The sequence below is a fragment of the Lontra canadensis genome, unplaced genomic scaffold (assembly GCF_010015895.1).
Source record: "Lontra canadensis isolate GAN:19392208 unplaced genomic scaffold, GSC_riverotter_1.0 scaffold180, whole genome shotgun sequence".
NCBI classification, from domain to species: Eukaryota; Metazoa; Chordata; class Mammalia; order Carnivora; family Mustelidae; genus Lontra; species Lontra canadensis.
The window spans coordinates 1,707,833-1,724,022 of NW_022631174.1; the positions used below are offsets into that span (position 1 = coordinate 1,707,833).

The 16,190-nt window shown below is 51.6% G+C and overlaps 1 protein-coding gene across 3 annotated transcripts; it reads right to left on the reverse strand.

Moving 5' to 3' along the window:
- Window positions 1–388: 388 nt before the first annotated feature.
- Window positions 389–12,311, reverse strand: SERPINF1 (serpin family F member 1). 3 transcript variants are annotated; one of them, XM_032846707.1, is made up of 9 exons: window positions 12,184–12,311; window positions 9,279–9,358; window positions 8,077–8,166; window positions 5,705–5,903; window positions 4,925–5,080; window positions 4,095–4,298; window positions 2,842–2,984; window positions 1,245–1,455; window positions 389–776 (listed from the first exon to the last, which is right to left on the reverse strand). In XM_032846707.1, exons 3-9 carry the CDS (start codon window positions 8,158–8,160, stop codon window positions 517–519), a joined length of 1,257 nt encoding a protein of 418 aa, XP_032702598.1. In that variant the 5' UTR covers window positions 8,161–8,166; window positions 9,279–9,358; window positions 12,184–12,311; the 3' UTR covers window positions 389–516. The 3 variants fall into 3 exon arrangements, with proteins under 3 accessions (XP_032702598.1, XP_032702597.1, XP_032702599.1); XM_032846706.1 differs by lacking the exon at window positions 9,279–9,358 and having other exon boundaries at window positions 12,183–12,311; XM_032846708.1 differs by lacking the exons at window positions 8,077–8,166; window positions 9,279–9,358; window positions 12,184–12,311 and adding an exon at window positions 6,628–6,713.
- Between the last annotated feature and the right edge of the window lie 3,879 nt (window positions 12,312–16,190).

Sequence of the window (16,190 nt, forward strand, 5' to 3'; positions counted from 1 at the left end):
GCCTGACGTCTGCTTGAGATTCTGTCTCTCCCTCTGCCCCTCCTGCTCGTGCTCTGTCTCTCTCTCTCTAAAATAAAATAAATAAATCTTTAAAAAAAAAATACCCTAAGGTTTGATTTATTTAAGAGCATACCCCACTGATTGTGGGGGCAGGAGATGCCCCCTCGGAGATTAGTGGCCCTACTGCATAAACACTTCCACAGCAGAGACTCCGGCCCTGCATTATACCGTGACAATAACTACAAGCTCTTTGAAGTGGTGACTTTCTGCAGAGTTTAGAGAGAGACCCAGGCTATAAGTATAGGACCAGCAAATCTCGAAAGGGCTATTTATCTTCATATTAAACTTAACAGAGCTCAAAACAGGAGGAGGAACAGGGCAACAAAGGTTAAGGATAAAGCACTTTATTGCAAAGTATACACTGAAACAACATGGGGGCAGGCTTCCTGTCATATGTAATCTGCCACCCCTTGAGGGTTTTGTTCCTCCAGGGTATTTGAACGTGAAACTGCACCGTTAAATGCCCCTGGGGTCCAGAATTTTGCCTATGAAGAGAAGGGCCCCCGTGTCTGTGTCTCTCAGTACAAAGATGAAAGGTTGGTTAAGGTGATAGTCCAGGGGAAAAGTGAGGCGGGCAGGCTGGAGTCCTGGGCTGGGTGTGGTGCCTGCCCCATCCTCGTTCCACTCGAAGCCAGATCGATGTTCCACTTGGGTAAGTTTAATAGGTTTGCCTGTGATCTTGCTAAAGTCGGGCGAATCAAACAAGGATTGCAGTTCTGCAGAAATTGAGAGATTTCCATTAAAACGCGGCCTTCACCCAGCACCCTGCGCAAGAGTAGAGTCCTGGTTCTTAAATCCTGATTCTCAAGGAGGCAGACAAGCTGGGAGTAAAACCCCACTTTGGACCTTCAGTGAGGTCTGTAGACCTCTGGGCTGGGTGGGGTTCAAGTGACTTGCCCAAGAGCACTCAAAAACCAGCGAGTGAGGTTAAGACCAGAAACCAGCTCAACAGACCTGTCTTTTGAGACGCAGTGTTCTGTTGCGAGATGTAGGCTTCTGGGACTAAGGAATGCATCTGATAAGGGCAGTTCATGCCTCCCCTCCAGTGCTAGTAGAATTAAGGAATCATCCATGGCCTGCCTCCCCACAAAGCCACAGAGCCCTTGAGTGCTGCTTAGCAAGGCGGAAAGCTCAAAAAGCTCAACCCCACCCACCCCAAGAGCAGAGTGGCCTGGCGGACATACTCATCTCCTGCAGGGACTTAGTGACTTCGCCTTCGTAACTCAGCTTCAGCTTGGGGATGGTCAGGACTGCCTGAATAGTCTTCAGTTCTCGGTCTATGTCATGAATGAACTCAGAGGTGAGGCTCTCTTCTATCATGGTCAAGTTCTGGGTTACTTTCAGAGGCAGGAAGAAGATGATACTCATGCTGCCAGTCAGGGGCAGCTGGGCAATCTGAAACCGCAGGGAGGGAGCACGTGGGTTAGTTCCTTGGAGCCCAAGAGCCCAGACCTAGACACACACACTCCAAGCTGCCTTCTCTCCTGCTGTGGGGTTCCCTGACTGTGATTTCCCCAGCCCCTAATCTCTTTAACAACTGTCCCTCTTGGCCATTGCCTTCTGGCTACAAGATGCTTACTGAAGTTCCTTCAAAAAAACGTAGGCTGTTGTCTTTTCTTACCTCAACCTAATACCGACTGAAGTTATGCGCTGAAAGAGTTTTCTCCCAAAGATTGTCTGCCAGTAGTTACTGATCAGCTGTTATTTACAGAGCCCTGGACTAGAACCAGGGGTGTTGAGCACGGGAACACAGAAGCAGTAATAAAATGGGTCTTTGGGGGCACCTCGGTGGCTCAGTCATTTAAACGTCTGCCTTTGGCTCAGGTCACAATCCCAGGGTCCTGGGATTGAGTCCCGTGTCGGCCTCCCTGCTCAGCGGAGCGCCTGCTTCTCCTTCTCCCACTCCCCCTGCTCATAGTCTCTCTCTCTCTCTCCAATAAATAAAACCTTTAAAAAATAAATAAATAAATAAATAAATAAATAAATAAAATGGGGGGACGCCTGGGTGGCTCAGTTTGTTGGACAACTGCTTTCAGCTCAGGTCATGATCCCGGAGTCCCGGGATCGAGTCCTGCATCAGGCACCCAGCTCCACGGGGAGTCTGCTTCTCCCTCTGACCTTCTCCTCGCTCACACTCTCTTACTGCCTCTCTCCCAAATAAATAAATAAAATCTTAAAAATAAAATAAAATGGGTCTTCGGAGCAGAGGTTCTTAATCTTAGGTCCGTGGGACAGACAACATCAGGAGTCTTAGCCCCTGAACCCACATACAGAAATGTATGTGCGCACACATGACATTTCTCTCAAGTGTTTTAGGCGTTTTGTCAGATTCCCAAAGAAAAAGGTTTAAGAACTACCGACTTAAAAGATGTCAGGTTTGTGAAAAACTTAGAATGCCAGCCATTTAGGGTGTGTGACCATTTTTTTTTTTTAATTTGGCTTTGAATTCTAGAAATAAAAGTTCCCCCCAAAGAAAGAAAAAAAGGAGAGGCAGAGAAAGAAGGGGGGAAAGACAAGAAAACACCAGCATGTGATTTGCCCAGTCTTGGCCCATTTCACATTATCTGTTAATCCTTATAGCAAACCCTAGGAGGATGAGTTTCGAGACCCATCCTTCATTTTAAGAAGAAATGCTCAGAAAAGCTATTGACTTGCTGAAAGCTACACAGCAGGCAGAATTTAGACAGCTGTCCCATCTCAAAGGTCAGCCTGTTTCACTATATGCCATCCTGCCTGCCTCTGTCCTCCCCTCTGCCCATCACTCATCCAGCCCCTACATACCTTGCAGTTGAGATCAGAGTCCAAGCCATAGCGTAAGATGGCCTTAGGGTCTGACATCATGGGGACTCTCACGGTCCTCTCCTCATCCAAGTGGAAATCCTGAAGGGAAGTCTTTCTGGAGTCAAACTTTGTTACCCACTGCCCTGAAATGAAACAAATGGGAGTGCCCTGAGCCCCAGGAGACCAGACAGGCATTGGGACTGGGGCTGGGAGACCAAAGCCTATGGTTGAAAGGCGCCTGCCTAAAGGAATCTTAGAGGCCCCGACACATCAGGGAACAGCTCTGAGAATGTGTGGGCCGGACTACGATATGTCAAGGATCTGAATAGCTTCCATATAGAGACTCGGGAGGAATTACTGATTTGACCATCTGGATCATACAAGTTCTGTGATGGCCTGGGAGAAAAGTCAGCTGGTGTCTCCTTTCGCAGTGAGGTGTCTGGAGGACAGGATCAGAGGAGATAAGGCTGCAAGGGACCCCGACATCACCCCCTGGAAAATCACTGAAGCCCAGAGGGGCAGAGGCACTGGCAGGTGCTCAAACAGTGAGGCGGTAACCAAGCTCCCTATGTTCAAGTTGACTTTTAATATGCTGGCCTGTAATGGCTTCTCTCACTTTCTGGAGATCAGTGCTTCAAGTAGGGCCTCTCTCAAGGTCAGGGTCCCACTAGCTACTGCCTGATAGAAGTTACAGAAAAGCATTTCAAGGAGAGGTTGCCCCAAATCCCACCCACGTCTTCTCTGAATGGGGCCAGCCTCACACGGCCTATGGAGGAATCTCAGGCACATCACTACAGCAGCATGCTATGAGAGAACTAAAGGTTTGTTGAATACTTGTGCCCTGGGCACAGGGCTCCGGCTGGTGTGAAGACACGAGTCGATGTAGACAGCCTCTGAAGTAAGTGCGTCATCCTGTGTCAGAGGTGAGGCCTGTGCAGGGCTCAATGCCAGGGAAGGCCCAGCTGGGCTTTGACCCTCATCTGACTCCAGCACGAATCTCACAGTGCCCACCCCCAAACAGGCCCCTGAGTGCTAGCACTTTCTTCTCCCCGCTAGCACGGTCTCTTAACACTTTGTAGACACACACCGCAGTTTTGTCTGGGCCCAGAAGGTAAGAACAGAGCCTTCAGGCAGGTGCTTTCCCCAGGTCATCCTCTCGGTTCCTGCTGAGCTCTGCCTCTGACGTCCCCCCTTCCCCAGCCCCTCTGACACCCATCCTCCACCCTTGGCCAAAAGAGAAGTGGAGCCCTCACCCTTGAAGTGAGCCACACCGAGGAGAAGAATGCTGACTCCACTGGGTATTTCCTGGGTGGACCTAGAGATTTTCCCTTTCATCTGAGCCTGCACCCAGTTGTTAACCTCCTGAAGGTCCAAGCGAGGGTTGCCGGTCAGGATTCTGGGCCTGGTGCCATAGGACTTCTCCAGCGGTGTGACAAAGCTGGATTTTATCCGCAGCTCTGGGAAGAGATGGAGTAGGGTTAAGTGTGCTCTGAGCTCCCAACCAGCATCTGCTCTGGGAGAGCGCGCCAGGCTGAGGTTCTGGTTTACCACTCAGCAGGCCCTGACTTCCTGCCTAGTGACTTCCCGTGACTTGCCCAGACTCCCAGCCAGCTTCCCCAGGCGCTGGGCAAAGAACAACGAATTTCACTCATTGCTGTTTCTCTTCAGGTTACCACACTCCCTGGGCCCTCCCACCATCTCTCTCAGTCTACTTCCTCTTTCTGATCCCTTTTGAGCTCACGGGGCCTCTTCCTGCCCACCAGCACCAGGCCCAGCCCGGGCAGACGTGATCTAGTGTTTAGAAAGAAACGCCCCGGGTGCCTGGGTGGCTCAGTTGGTTAAGCAACTGCCTTTGGCTCAGGTCATGATCCTGGAGTCCCGGGATCGAGTTCTGCATCAGGCTCCCTGCTCAGTGGGAAGTCTGCTTCTTCCTCTGACCCTTCCCGCTCTCATCCTCTCTCTCTCAAATAAATAAATAAAATCTTAAAAAAAAGAAGAAGAAGAAAAGAAAGAAACCGCCCACCACCAGAGGAGCATAGAGCCCCAAATTCCTCCAGCATCCCGGGCTAGCAAGGTGACCCACTCCTTTCAAAGATGATCCGGGAAGCACTCTTGAAGTTCTTCTCGGGGGCAGTGACGGCGGCAAGGAGCTCCTTATAGGTGCCATGGATGTCCGGGTTGCTGATCAGGTCATAGTAGAGGGCCCGGTGGATGGTGGATTCTGTCCGCTGTTCCGCTCCTGCCAGAGACCGGGGTGGGAGCCTTAATACCTGGCCACCAGGGCCCAGGTCAGGCCAGCTCCTGGGATGGGACACCATGCTCTTGGTCTTCCACTGTTCATACTGGTGGCATTCTTGCTGGGCAAGAAATTCGAAGGCAGCGGAAGAAAAACAAGATTTTCCTCCAGCAGGTGAAGGCCATCAGGCCTAGAGAGAGCAACAAGGGCCGGAGGGAGGGTTCAAGCCCCCAAGCTTCTCTGGCCACAGCCCTTACCAGAAAGTTTGGTGGTCACCTGCTCATGACTCTCCCCGCCCCGCACCCCGCCCCCAGCCAGGAACTCAGCTGTGGCCGAGTAAAGGCAAGGACCACCCCCGCTTGTAGGCGGTTGTATCCCCAGGACCTAGCCAAATGGCTGGCACGCAGAAGCTTGTGTTAAGAATGGAATGTCAAGGTCATCCCGTCATCAGTAAGTGGTCGTGAGGCCATGTCTCAAAGTCAGCAGTGCTCTGCACCCTCCGCAGAGCTGGGGTGGGGGGTTGTAGGTACACTCAAAGGGACCCCAGTGGGCCGCTCTCTCACCACCTCTCTGCAGGGGCCACAGGCCGCTCCAGGCACCCGAGGCTGTCCCCATCTGAGAACTCACCCAGCGAGAGTGCGGAGAGAGCGGTAGCCACACTGAGTGGGGATAGCAGCACGTTGGCAGCTGGGCTGAGGCCGGACCTCACGCGGTACAGGTCATACCCAAAGTTGGAGATGGCCGCTGCTAGCTTATTCACAGGGACCTTGAAGAAGGGGTCCTCCTCTTCCACGGGCACCCCTGTGGTGTCGGGGGCTGGGGAGTCCTGGATTTGAGTACAAGGGCCATCAGAGTTGAGCTGTGTGTGATGGGAACCCTCGTTGCTTTGAGTGGGATTGTCCTTCTGGCCCCTTAGAGACGTCCTGGCTGAGTACCCTACATGTAGCCTGATGTTAGAAGGAGAGTGTGATCCTGGATCCTGCCGGAGTTCTTGGCTGGGGACAGGCAGTCCCACATAGAAATTAGCTGACCAGGTTTAAATACTAGTGACCTGTGAGCCTCAGGCCTGGGACATACTTAAAAAGAGGGAGTGGGGATGCCTGGGTGGCTCAGTTGGTTAACTGTCTGTCTTCGGCTCAGGTCATGATCTCGGGTCCTGGGATCAAGTCCTGCAGCAGGCTCTCTGCTCATCCGGCAGTCTGCTTCTCCCTCTGCCTGCTGGTCCCCCTGCTTGTGCACTCTCTCCCTCTCTCTCTGACAAATAAATAAGATCCTTTTAAAAAGAGAGAGAGAAAGAGAAGAGTGCCCTCCCTTCCAAGGAACCTTGCTCTCAGACCAGAGCAAGCTGCCTGTCTTCCCCCTTGTTAACTGCTTCCAACTCTCTACCTGGACCCCCCTGTGATTCCCCCCACCCCAATCCCATCTTTCATGGCCCCTGATCGCGCAGCATCTCCTCCACAACTTTTCCTTAATCACCCCAAGCTAAAGGCCCGTTTTGGTTTCCTGAACTTTTTAGGGGATCAGCTCCCACTTACATATTAACCACCTACCATGTGACAGACTGTGCTGGTTCTTTTCACTGGAGTCACTTCATTTCCTGCTTGTTGATCTATTTGATACCTCAAAAGACTGAGTTCCTTGAAGGCAAGATCTGAGTCCTTTATATTTCCGCCCCGCCCCAGCCCCTACAGAGCAGGTATTCAGTAGGTAAGAAGTAAGTGACGGGCCACGATGGCCCTGCAAGTGTAGTTTTGGTTTCTCTTTAAAGATTATTTATTTGTGGGATGCCTGGGTGGCTCAGTGGGTTAAATCCTCTGCTTTTGGCCCAGGACATGATCCCAGTGTCCTGGGATCCAGCCCCACATCCGGCTCTGTGCTCAGCAGGGAGCCTGCTTCCTCCTTTCTCTCTGCCTGCCTGTCTGCCTACTTGGGATCTCTGTCTGTCAAATAAATAAATAAAATCTTTTTTTTTTTAAGAGTATTTATTTGAGAGAAAGAAGGCGAGCGCACGTGCGCACTCGAACAGGGGAAGAGCCAGAGGGAGAACAGGGAGCCCAATGCGGGGACTTGATCCCAGGACCCCAAGACCTAAGCCAAAGGTAGAGACTTAACCTACTGAGCCACACGGCTGCCCCTAGATAGGTATTTTTAATCCCATTTTACAGATAAGAAAGAGACTCAGGGGGCACCTGGGTGGCTCAGTTGTTGAGCATCTGCGCTCAGCTCTCGTCATGGTCTCAGAGTCCTGGGATCGAGCCCCACATTGGGCTCCCTGCTCAACAGGAAGCCTGCTTCTCCCTCTCCCACTCCCCCTGCTTGTGTTCCCTCTTTTACTGTGTCTCTTCTGAAATATAAACAAATAAAATCTTAAAAAAAGAAAGAAATTTAAAAAGAAGAAAGGAAGGGAGGGAGGGAGGGAGAAAGGAAGAAAGAAACTGACTCAGTTCAAAGTGACTTGTCTGCAGTAACAAAGCTAAGAAGTGAGAGGTAGAGCCAGAACTCTCGACCACGTCCAGGACTCCAGCCAGTAGCCCGGGCTGCCCTGGGCCCTCACTGTCCCTTAGCGTGAGATTCTCAGCATCTGTCTCCGCAGTCTGACCGTGCTTCTTCCGGACAGAAAAGGGACCTTTCTGCACGCTTACATCTCCACTGCAAATCTGGTCGCTATCGGAACAAAAATCCAGGACCACCATCCTGTCAGTGAGACCCACGAGTGCCCCAAGGTAGTGAGAAAAGGTCTTCACTGAAAGGGATACCCCCGGGCTTGCTAGACTGCCTTCACTTTTCACCTTCTGGGATCTTATTTTTGTCTCTACTGTGTTCTCTGAAAGGCAAGGCGAGATATTTTCTGTCTGTTTTGCTGAAGGAGAAATCCAGGCCTTATCTACACAGGAAGGCCAGAGTCTGGCCTGGAACCCGGTGTCTGTCCCATCCCCCTTGCTGCCTTCTAAGGAGGGGTGGGGATTACCCACACCCCGCCTTGCACCAACCCCACTGACCTCCTGGGGGCTGTCCACGCTGTCCTGGCAGCTGCTGTGCACGAGGAGGGCTCCAGTCCAGAGGAGAAGCACGAGGGCCTGCATCCTGGGGCCTGCAAGAAAACAAGAGGTAGCAGGCTATCCCCCTCACCCACCGCCTGCTCCGCCAGCCACCCTGAGTGGGGCGCAGGAGCTTGCCAGGACGAGGCACCTTACCTCCAACCTCCCCAGGCTGGAAGCGGACCTTCAACTTGACCGTCCCTCCCTCTGAGTGCCTTGCCACCCCTCCACCTGCCTCATGGCCTACAGCCCCAGGATGAGTCTGTGCTTTTGTCCCCCTGTGTGTGTGAGGAGATCTGGGGGCCTCAAGCCCCAGGGTCATGGTCTCCAGTGCCGTGGAGACCCAGCAGTGGGCTCCTTTGTGTGGCTGTGGCCTAGCAGAAATGCACAGCACAGCTCTTCTCTGGAGACATAGGACCAGCTCATTATACAGAATTTGGGGTAATGTCAGAATGGGATGGAATCTAGTTCCCATAGGTAGAATTACAGAACACAGAGAAGGGAGGCATCTCTTCCAGCTCCTCGCCATCCCCAGGAAGTTCTCAGACCCTGTCCTTGAATTATTCTGGTCTAGAACCTGTGGCCTCATAAGGGACTCATTCCCTTCAGAGATAGTTTTCTATGGAGAGTTCTTACTCTCCTGCTAAGGAGCACTGGGTCTAGGGGCCGAGAGCCTGGGTTCAAATCTCGATTCTGTGTCTTAATAGCTCTCTTGAGAACTCACAGCATCTTCTCTTGCAAAATGGAAATCAGATAGTTCTTGATATGAGCAATAAATCAGATCACATCTCCAAAGAAATGAACAGCACAAAGGCAGGTGAGCTCTGCAGTGATCCTAGAGCTAAAAATGTGTCTCCCTATACCTGGAACCCCAGGGCCCCCTTCTCTCCTAGGGAGCCAGATCTTCTGCCCCCTAGTAGCTCAAAAATAGCTCTTAAACCCTCGGAGCTTTCTTTCCTTCAGGTTAAACAACCCCAGGACCCTTCATATCCCCAGCAGTGGCCTCTTCCAACCAGCTTCCAACCAGCAGTGGCCTCTTCCAACCAGCCTCTTCCAACTAGCCCCTGAACCACAAGGGAAAAGGAAAATCTGGGCCCAGGGTTCAGGGCTCCATGTCTGCCACCATCCCTCAGCCTCCTGCACTTGCCATGTCCATGAACTCACCCCTTGGAGTTAGGATGTGGGGTGGGAGGGGATGAAGGCAGTTGGGAGGTCCCGCAGATAGGATCTTCCAAAGGGCCTTCTGTTTAAAAAGTGGGACAAGATCTCAGTAACTAGGACCTTCGGTTGGTCCCTGTCTCGCCCCCACCACCACCCATATTGCCAGGTCACCAATTTATAACAACTGTGTTCCCTGACCCTCACCTCCCCTACGCACACGCACACACACACAGGCCAAGGCTCTCCGCACGTTCACGGTCATCATTTCTATGCCCATCAATACCCTCCCACGCGCGCAGCACACATACTTTCCTGACTTCTCAGAGCAAATAGGAAAGTTGGGAGTGGGATGTGTGATTTTTGGCGGAAGTCCTTAGAATCAAGCCAGATAATCCACTGGACAACACTGGAGAGATGAAAGGCAACGAAAGAAGGGACCACCTTTCAGAGTTTGCTCAGTCTGTGGCTGGACTGCAAGTGGGAAGCAGCCCAGCTTTCTTCCCAAACCCTGATCTGGACCTTGTGTCCCAGAGCGAGCCCCACAGACCCCAAGTCCTCACCCAGCTGCTCTCCTGCCCAGCTGCCCCTGGCGCTCAGAGAGAACCTCCCCTTGAGCCAGCAGGACAAGATTTCTTTGATACCAGCTAGAGACCCGGAACACCAGACAGTCTCACAGCTGCTCTCTCCGTCCTCCCAGCCGCACCCCAGAGCTAGGAGGAGTCTTCTTGCCTGAGCCCCAGCAGACTGGTGTTTCAGAGACCACAAAATTCCCTGAGATTTCTAGGCGGCAAGGGTATAGGAAATGCTTGGCCCCGGTAGGGAGCTGAGACAGGAGGAACACGGGGCTCAGCCTGGCATAGTGTTTAAGAAAACCAAGTTCATGGGGCACCTGTGTGGCTCAGTGGTTTAAAGCCTCTGCCTTCAGCTCAGGTCGTGATCCCAGGGTCCTGAGATCAAGCCCTGCATTGGGCTCTCTGCTCAGCAGGGAGCCTGCTTCCCTTCCTCTTTCTCACTCTGCCTGCCTCTCTGCCTTCTTGTGATCTCTGTCTGTCAAACAAATAAATAAAATCTTTAAAAAAAAAAAAAGAATGAAAACCAAGTTCACAGTTCAAATGCGCTTGAAGGTCAAACCTTCTCTGTAGGAGTCCCCACAGAGTCAGTGCGAGCCCTGGGTTGTGGGATCATGGTCCCCATGTTGGGGGACTGAGGACTGAAGATAAGGTGAGGGACCCTGGCCATGAAAAGCACATGCGTCCCCAGCTGGCCCACAGCCAGTCGCTGGGACAGGTAGTATTTTCGTGGCCTCTAAATCCTCCACCTCCCCACCCTAAGGATGGAGGAAGAGGAGAGATTATGGAGAGCCCCCCAAAAGGGCTCTGGGAGGGCAGAGAGTCAGAATCTACATGGGGTTGGGAGTCTCTCTGAGCCCACTTGATGCCCTGTCCAAGGTGATTGTTCTGTGGCCTGAGGGCAGGCAGCCGCCACCTGGCCAGGGACACAAGGACACTGATGCCATCCGTCCAAAGGGCAGTATCTAAGCCAGACTCCTGTCCCACTAGGAGTGGGAGGGCATGGGGAGGAGGTAGATATTCTCTCCGCTGGGCCAAGGTCAGACTTTCCTTTCTGCAGCATTTACCAAAATGAGGAGACACTGGGATTTTGTGATCTTGTCTTCCAGCTGGGAGGATAAACTTGAGCCAATACATGTGTTTCAGATTAAATCCAGTTGTGAGACAAACACCATCCCTCCTCCTCCTCCTTCCAGCACCACACAGCCTAAAGCCACATGGCAGTGGACCTCCTGGGCAGTGCAGGGAAGGACACCGCCCTCCCTCCTGGCTTTGGAAGGGCGGGCCCGGGGGTGCCCTCCAGGCCCGCTCCGCCCTTGGCGACCCTGCCAGTCCCGGGGCAGCATTCCTTCTGGAGTCTTGGAACCTGAGTGAGACCAGGGGCACCCATGAGTTTCCGCTCCGCACACCCCAGGAGGACTGGCCCTAGAAGCAGACCTCCCTGGCCCCCTTGGCCTCCCACCCTCAGCCCAGGGGCTGTACTCCTGGTGGACGGGCCTGGGCCAGACGATGATGGGGTTTCTGCGAAGCCTGTGGCTTTTCTTGGGCCCAGACCTGCCCCTTGCTGTGGCTTACCCCCAGGAGCAGAAAGAGTGTGGGCAGCCATCCTCTCCAGCACGGGCCTCAGGCCCCCAAACCCCACACACAGGCTGCACTAAATAACGGTCATTGTTTGCCAACGGCCAAAGCCCATGGATCTCCCAGCGTTCACTGGCAACTAATTTGGCCAAAGAGAAGGGATGGGTGCTGGATCGAAGGGCCCAGGTGTCCTCCCTTCCAGTCTTCTGCAGGGCTCAGCAGGCTAGTAGTGGCTTGGCTTAGAAATCAGCACCAGCTGAACTTGAAAAAGCAGCAGGAAGCTGAGCCCAAGCCAAGGCCGGACTGGGCGAGGGGAGCAGGCTGCCTCCCGACTGCCCCAGGGAAGCCCAGCTAAGGGGCAACCTCCTTCCCTGGGGGTGGGGGGCCACGGGGGCCACAGAGCCCCTCTGAGGTGCTGCTCAGAACCTAGCCTGCAGCTGTGTCCTCTGCCCCTTCCCACCACAGCCCTCCCCATGGCTACCCACCTACTTCATTCAAAAGTCTTCCCAGCCCCAAAAGTCTTCCCTTCCTCCTAGTGGGGCTTGGGGAAAAGTGGGCCCTGGGCCTCTGAGCCCCAACTCCCTCTGCCCTCTCTCATCCTCTCACCCCGGGGCCCAAGCAGCAGGGGCCACTGTCCCCCCACCTTCTCTCCCTTGCACCCCTCTTTGCTGATCCCTGGAGTGCTCCTGCCTCCCCCAGCCCAGGGGACCCTCTCCAGTCTTGCCCTGATGTTCTCACACCAGAGAGGGGGCTGCTTTACCTGTGAGTGTGCCGCAGTTGCCACCGGCCTAGGTCTGTCTGCACACTGAGGGGCTCCAGCAAACACCCAGAGCTTTTGCTGCGCCTCCTAGTCCAGAGCCCAGCAAGCTTCAGATTACAGCTACTCCTTTCTTAAAGCGACCTGCACTCAATTCGGATTCTGTGATTGCATCATTGCCTGATGTTAACTTTTACCCACTGCTGCCCTTCCACCCCACACCCCCAACACACACACACACACACACACACAGGGCAGACCTTCCTCCAGGGCCCTGGCCTGCCTCCTGCCTGAGGTCCCATCCCCAGAGGGCACCCTGGCCCACTTGGGTGGGAGACAGGGCTGAGGAAGAGTCTTCTGGAGGAAGCCTGGAAAGCAGGCCAGACCAGAGCAAACCCCACTCCTGTGCTGGGACTCTAGATTTTCCTGGTCCTTGGCTCTGACACTAACTGGGAGTTGGAGAAGACAATTCTCGTGGCTTTCTTTGGCTGAAAAAGGAAGGGAAGGGATGGAATTGGGATGTCTCTTTGCTTTTTCAGCCCTGGAATTCTGTGATTTCTGAAGATCAGAAAGGGCAGTGGGAAAAACATCTGACCAGAGGAAGAACTGAGCTGTGCTTTAACCATTGGTCCTGAGTGGAGGCTGAGTATGTGCCTGGCACAGCCTGGGCACTGTACAGGTCACCTAGTCAGGACAACACCTTGGCCCCACTCACCTGGGATGCTTAGGACCTTGCATCATGGTTGGGAATCTAAAATACTGACGTGTTGGGGCGCCTGGGTGGCTCAGTGGGTTAAAGCCTCTGCCTTCGGCTCAGGTCGTGATCCCAGGGTCCTGGGATCAAGCCCCACATCGGGCTCTCTGCTCGGTAGGGAGCCTGCTTCCCCCTCTCTCTCTGCCTCTCTGCCTGCTTGTTATCTCTGTCTGTCAAATAAATAAATACAATCTTAAAAAAATAATAAAAAATAAAAAAATAAAATAGTGACGTGGGCAGGGGGCATCAGGGGAGCTGAGTTGGTGAAGTGTCTCCCTTCGGCTCAGGTAACGATCCCCGGGTCGGGAGTCTGCTTCTCTTTCTACCTCTCCTCTCTCCCTGCTCATGTGAGCACACTCTCGCTCTCTCTCAAATAAATACATAAATAAATCTATCTTTTTTAAAAAAATGCTGACATGGGAAATAATTAGTTTAACAAAATGCCTTCTAGGCAGATATGAGTGCAGCCCAAAGTCCTGTGGTGGCTTGGAGGAGAGCTCAGAAAAGGGCTGGAGAGCGCTCTGGAATATTTAGCTGAAGGAAGAGAAAATTTAGGGAAACATCACCCCGTGTGAGGTTTCGGGGAGCAGAGCCAGAGCCCCTGGGTAGAACTTCCCAGTGCGCAAGGTTCAGCTTTATGTAGAAAAAATGTATCAACAGTCAGGGTTCAAGCCTTTGGGGCGCCTGAGTGGCTCAGTGGGTTAAGGCCTCTGCCTTCGGCTAGGGTTGTGATTCCAGGGTCCTGGGATCGAGCCCCACATCAGGCTCTTTGCTTGATGGGGAGCCTGCTTCCTCCTCTCTCTCTGCCTGCCTCTCTGCCTACTTGTGATCTGCATCTGTCAAATAAATAAATAAAATATTTTTACTTGGGGTGCCTGGGTGGCTCAGTGGGTCAAGCGTCTGCCTTCGGCTCAGGTCATGATTCCAGGGTACTGGGATCGAGTCCTGTATCCGGCTCCATGCTCAGCAAGGAGTCTGCTTCTCCCTCTCCCTCTGCCTGACGTTCTGCCTAATGTGCTCTCTCTCTGTCTCTGTCAAATAAATAAATAAAATCTTTAAAAAAAAAATAGAGTACCTCTATGCAAGGCACTAACTAGATATGTGGAGGAGGAGGAAGAGATAGATGAATAAGATTCAGTGTCACACTCCAGAAATTTACTGACCAGTAACAAAGGCTGGTATGAAAACAGATCATTCCACTATAATGTGGACACGTTCTATGCCAGCAGTCTCTACAGCCAATACAGTACAATAGCCATTAGTCATGTGGCCACAGAGCCCCCAAAATGTGGCCTGTCTGAGCTGCTCTAAGTGTAAAATACACATCAGACTTTGGATATTTAGTATGACAAAAATATTGTAAAGTATCTCAATAATTTTAATGCTGATTATATATACTGGGTTAAATAAAATATATTATTAAAATTAATTTCACCTATTTCTTTTTTAATGTGACTACTAGAAAATCTTCAATCACATATGTAGTTTGCACTGTATTTCTATTGGACAGCATTGTTCTGTAAGGAATTGTGGTAATGTGGTTGGAATATATGAACCTAAGATGAATCTTGAAGGGTGAATAAGAATGGGTTAAGCTGGGGCGCCTGGGTGGCTCAGTGGGTTAAGGCCTCTGCCTTCAGCTAAGGTCATGGTCTCAGGGTTATGGGATCGAGCCCCGCATCAGGCTCTCTGCTCCGCGGGGAGCCTTCTTCCTCCTCTCTCTCTCTCTGCCTGCCTCTCTGCCTACTTGGGATCTCTCTGTCAAATAAGTAAATAAAATCTTAAAGAAAAAAAGAGAGAGAGAGAGAGAATGAGCTAAGCATAGAGAGGCAGGAAGGGCATAACTATCCATGTGGACAAGTTAAAATTGGATCCCTATCTCACACCATACACAAAAAGTAGCTCTAGCTACATTAGGGATTAAACATGAACAGCAATTTCTGCTTTTGCAGAAGCTTTCTTTCTTTTTTAAAAATATTTTATATATTTATTTGAGAGAGAGAGCACAAGAGCAGGGAGAGGGACATGCAGATACTCCGCTGAGTAGGGATCCCAACCCAAGGCTAGATTCAAGAATTCTGAGATCATGAGCTGAGCCAAAGGCAGACCCCCAACCAACTGAGCCACCCAAAAGATTGATAAATTTGATACTAAAGTTAAAACCTCATTTTCAGGAAGAGATAACATTTAAAGAAAAAAAAAAAAAGCCTTACACTAGGAGAAAATATCTGTTACACAGGTAACTGACAAAAAAAGATTTTGAATGCTAATATAGTAAAAAACTATAAATTAATACAAAAAATAAAAACTCAGCAGAAGCATAGTCCCAGGTAATTCACAGAAGAATCCTAACAGGCCAATAGACTTCTGAAAAAGATGTTTCATCCTCACCATAATTAGGGGAATGCAAATCAAAACCATAATTTCACGAGCGCATCTCACACTCACCAGATGGGCAAAATTTAAACATCTGACAAGACCAAGTGTTGGTGAGGGTGTGGACAACCAGGATCCCTCCTGCCCTGCTGGTGAGGAAGTGGGAATGTAAACTGACACAACCACTTTGAAGAAGAATCTGGCACCAAAGGGGAAAGCTGTGCGTAACCCTATGTGATGGCCTTGGCCGTTAAAGATGGGTAAACCCAAACCCACAACTCGGCACTTCCACCCCTAAGTGTGTGCGCTGGAAGAACTCCACACGGGTGCTCAAAGTATGCATGTACGAGAATGTTATCGTGGCACTGTTTGTAATGCAAAAAAAAAAAAAAAAAAAGGCTCCTTGCAAACCTATTAGTAGCTGAGTAGACAGAGGTGGAGAAGTCTTACAGCCCTGAGAAATCGTGCCGGGAAGCCACTTACATCAACACAGATCTGTCTGCTGAGCAATGACGTTGTGCGGTTGACTACACCTTTTTGTGTGCTCCCATTATCTCATGGTAGCTTACAGAGAAAGAGTCATCCCTCCTCCTCCGATTGCCATCAAGGGTGTCCCGCTCCTGCCGAAGGAGGGGGTTTCCACTGTGCTCTCCATGGGCTCTGCTCCTGCAAGTGGCCGCTTTCCTGCCTAATCCCCATATCCCTCTCAAATATCCTCTGTCACTGCCTCTTTGGGGACACTTTCTCATGCCACATCCCCTAAGGCTACTGCCTGTTTCTCCTGTCTCCTTTCTCACCGCCAGGAGGGAAAGAGCTAATTATCCTTGGGTTTGTACTGTCTTAGTGCCATTCCCTCCTCAACTGCAATCTTGCCCATCTC

Bases quoted from the DNA above. Each gene is read 5' to 3' on its own strand.
- SERPINF1 (XM_032846707.1), bottom strand. From the start codon at position 8,160: ATGCAGGCCCTCGTGCTTCTCCTCTGGACTGGAGCCCTCCTCGTGCAC. The intron at 1,456-2,841 runs GTATGTAGGGGC...CTGCGGTTTCAG, and splicing joins ACTCTGATCTCAACTGCAAG to ATTGCCCAGCTGCCCCTGAC. The intron at 777-1,244 runs GTATGTCCGCCA...CAATTTCTGCAG, and splicing joins TAAGTCCCTGCAGGAGATGA to AACTGCAATCCTTGTTTGAT.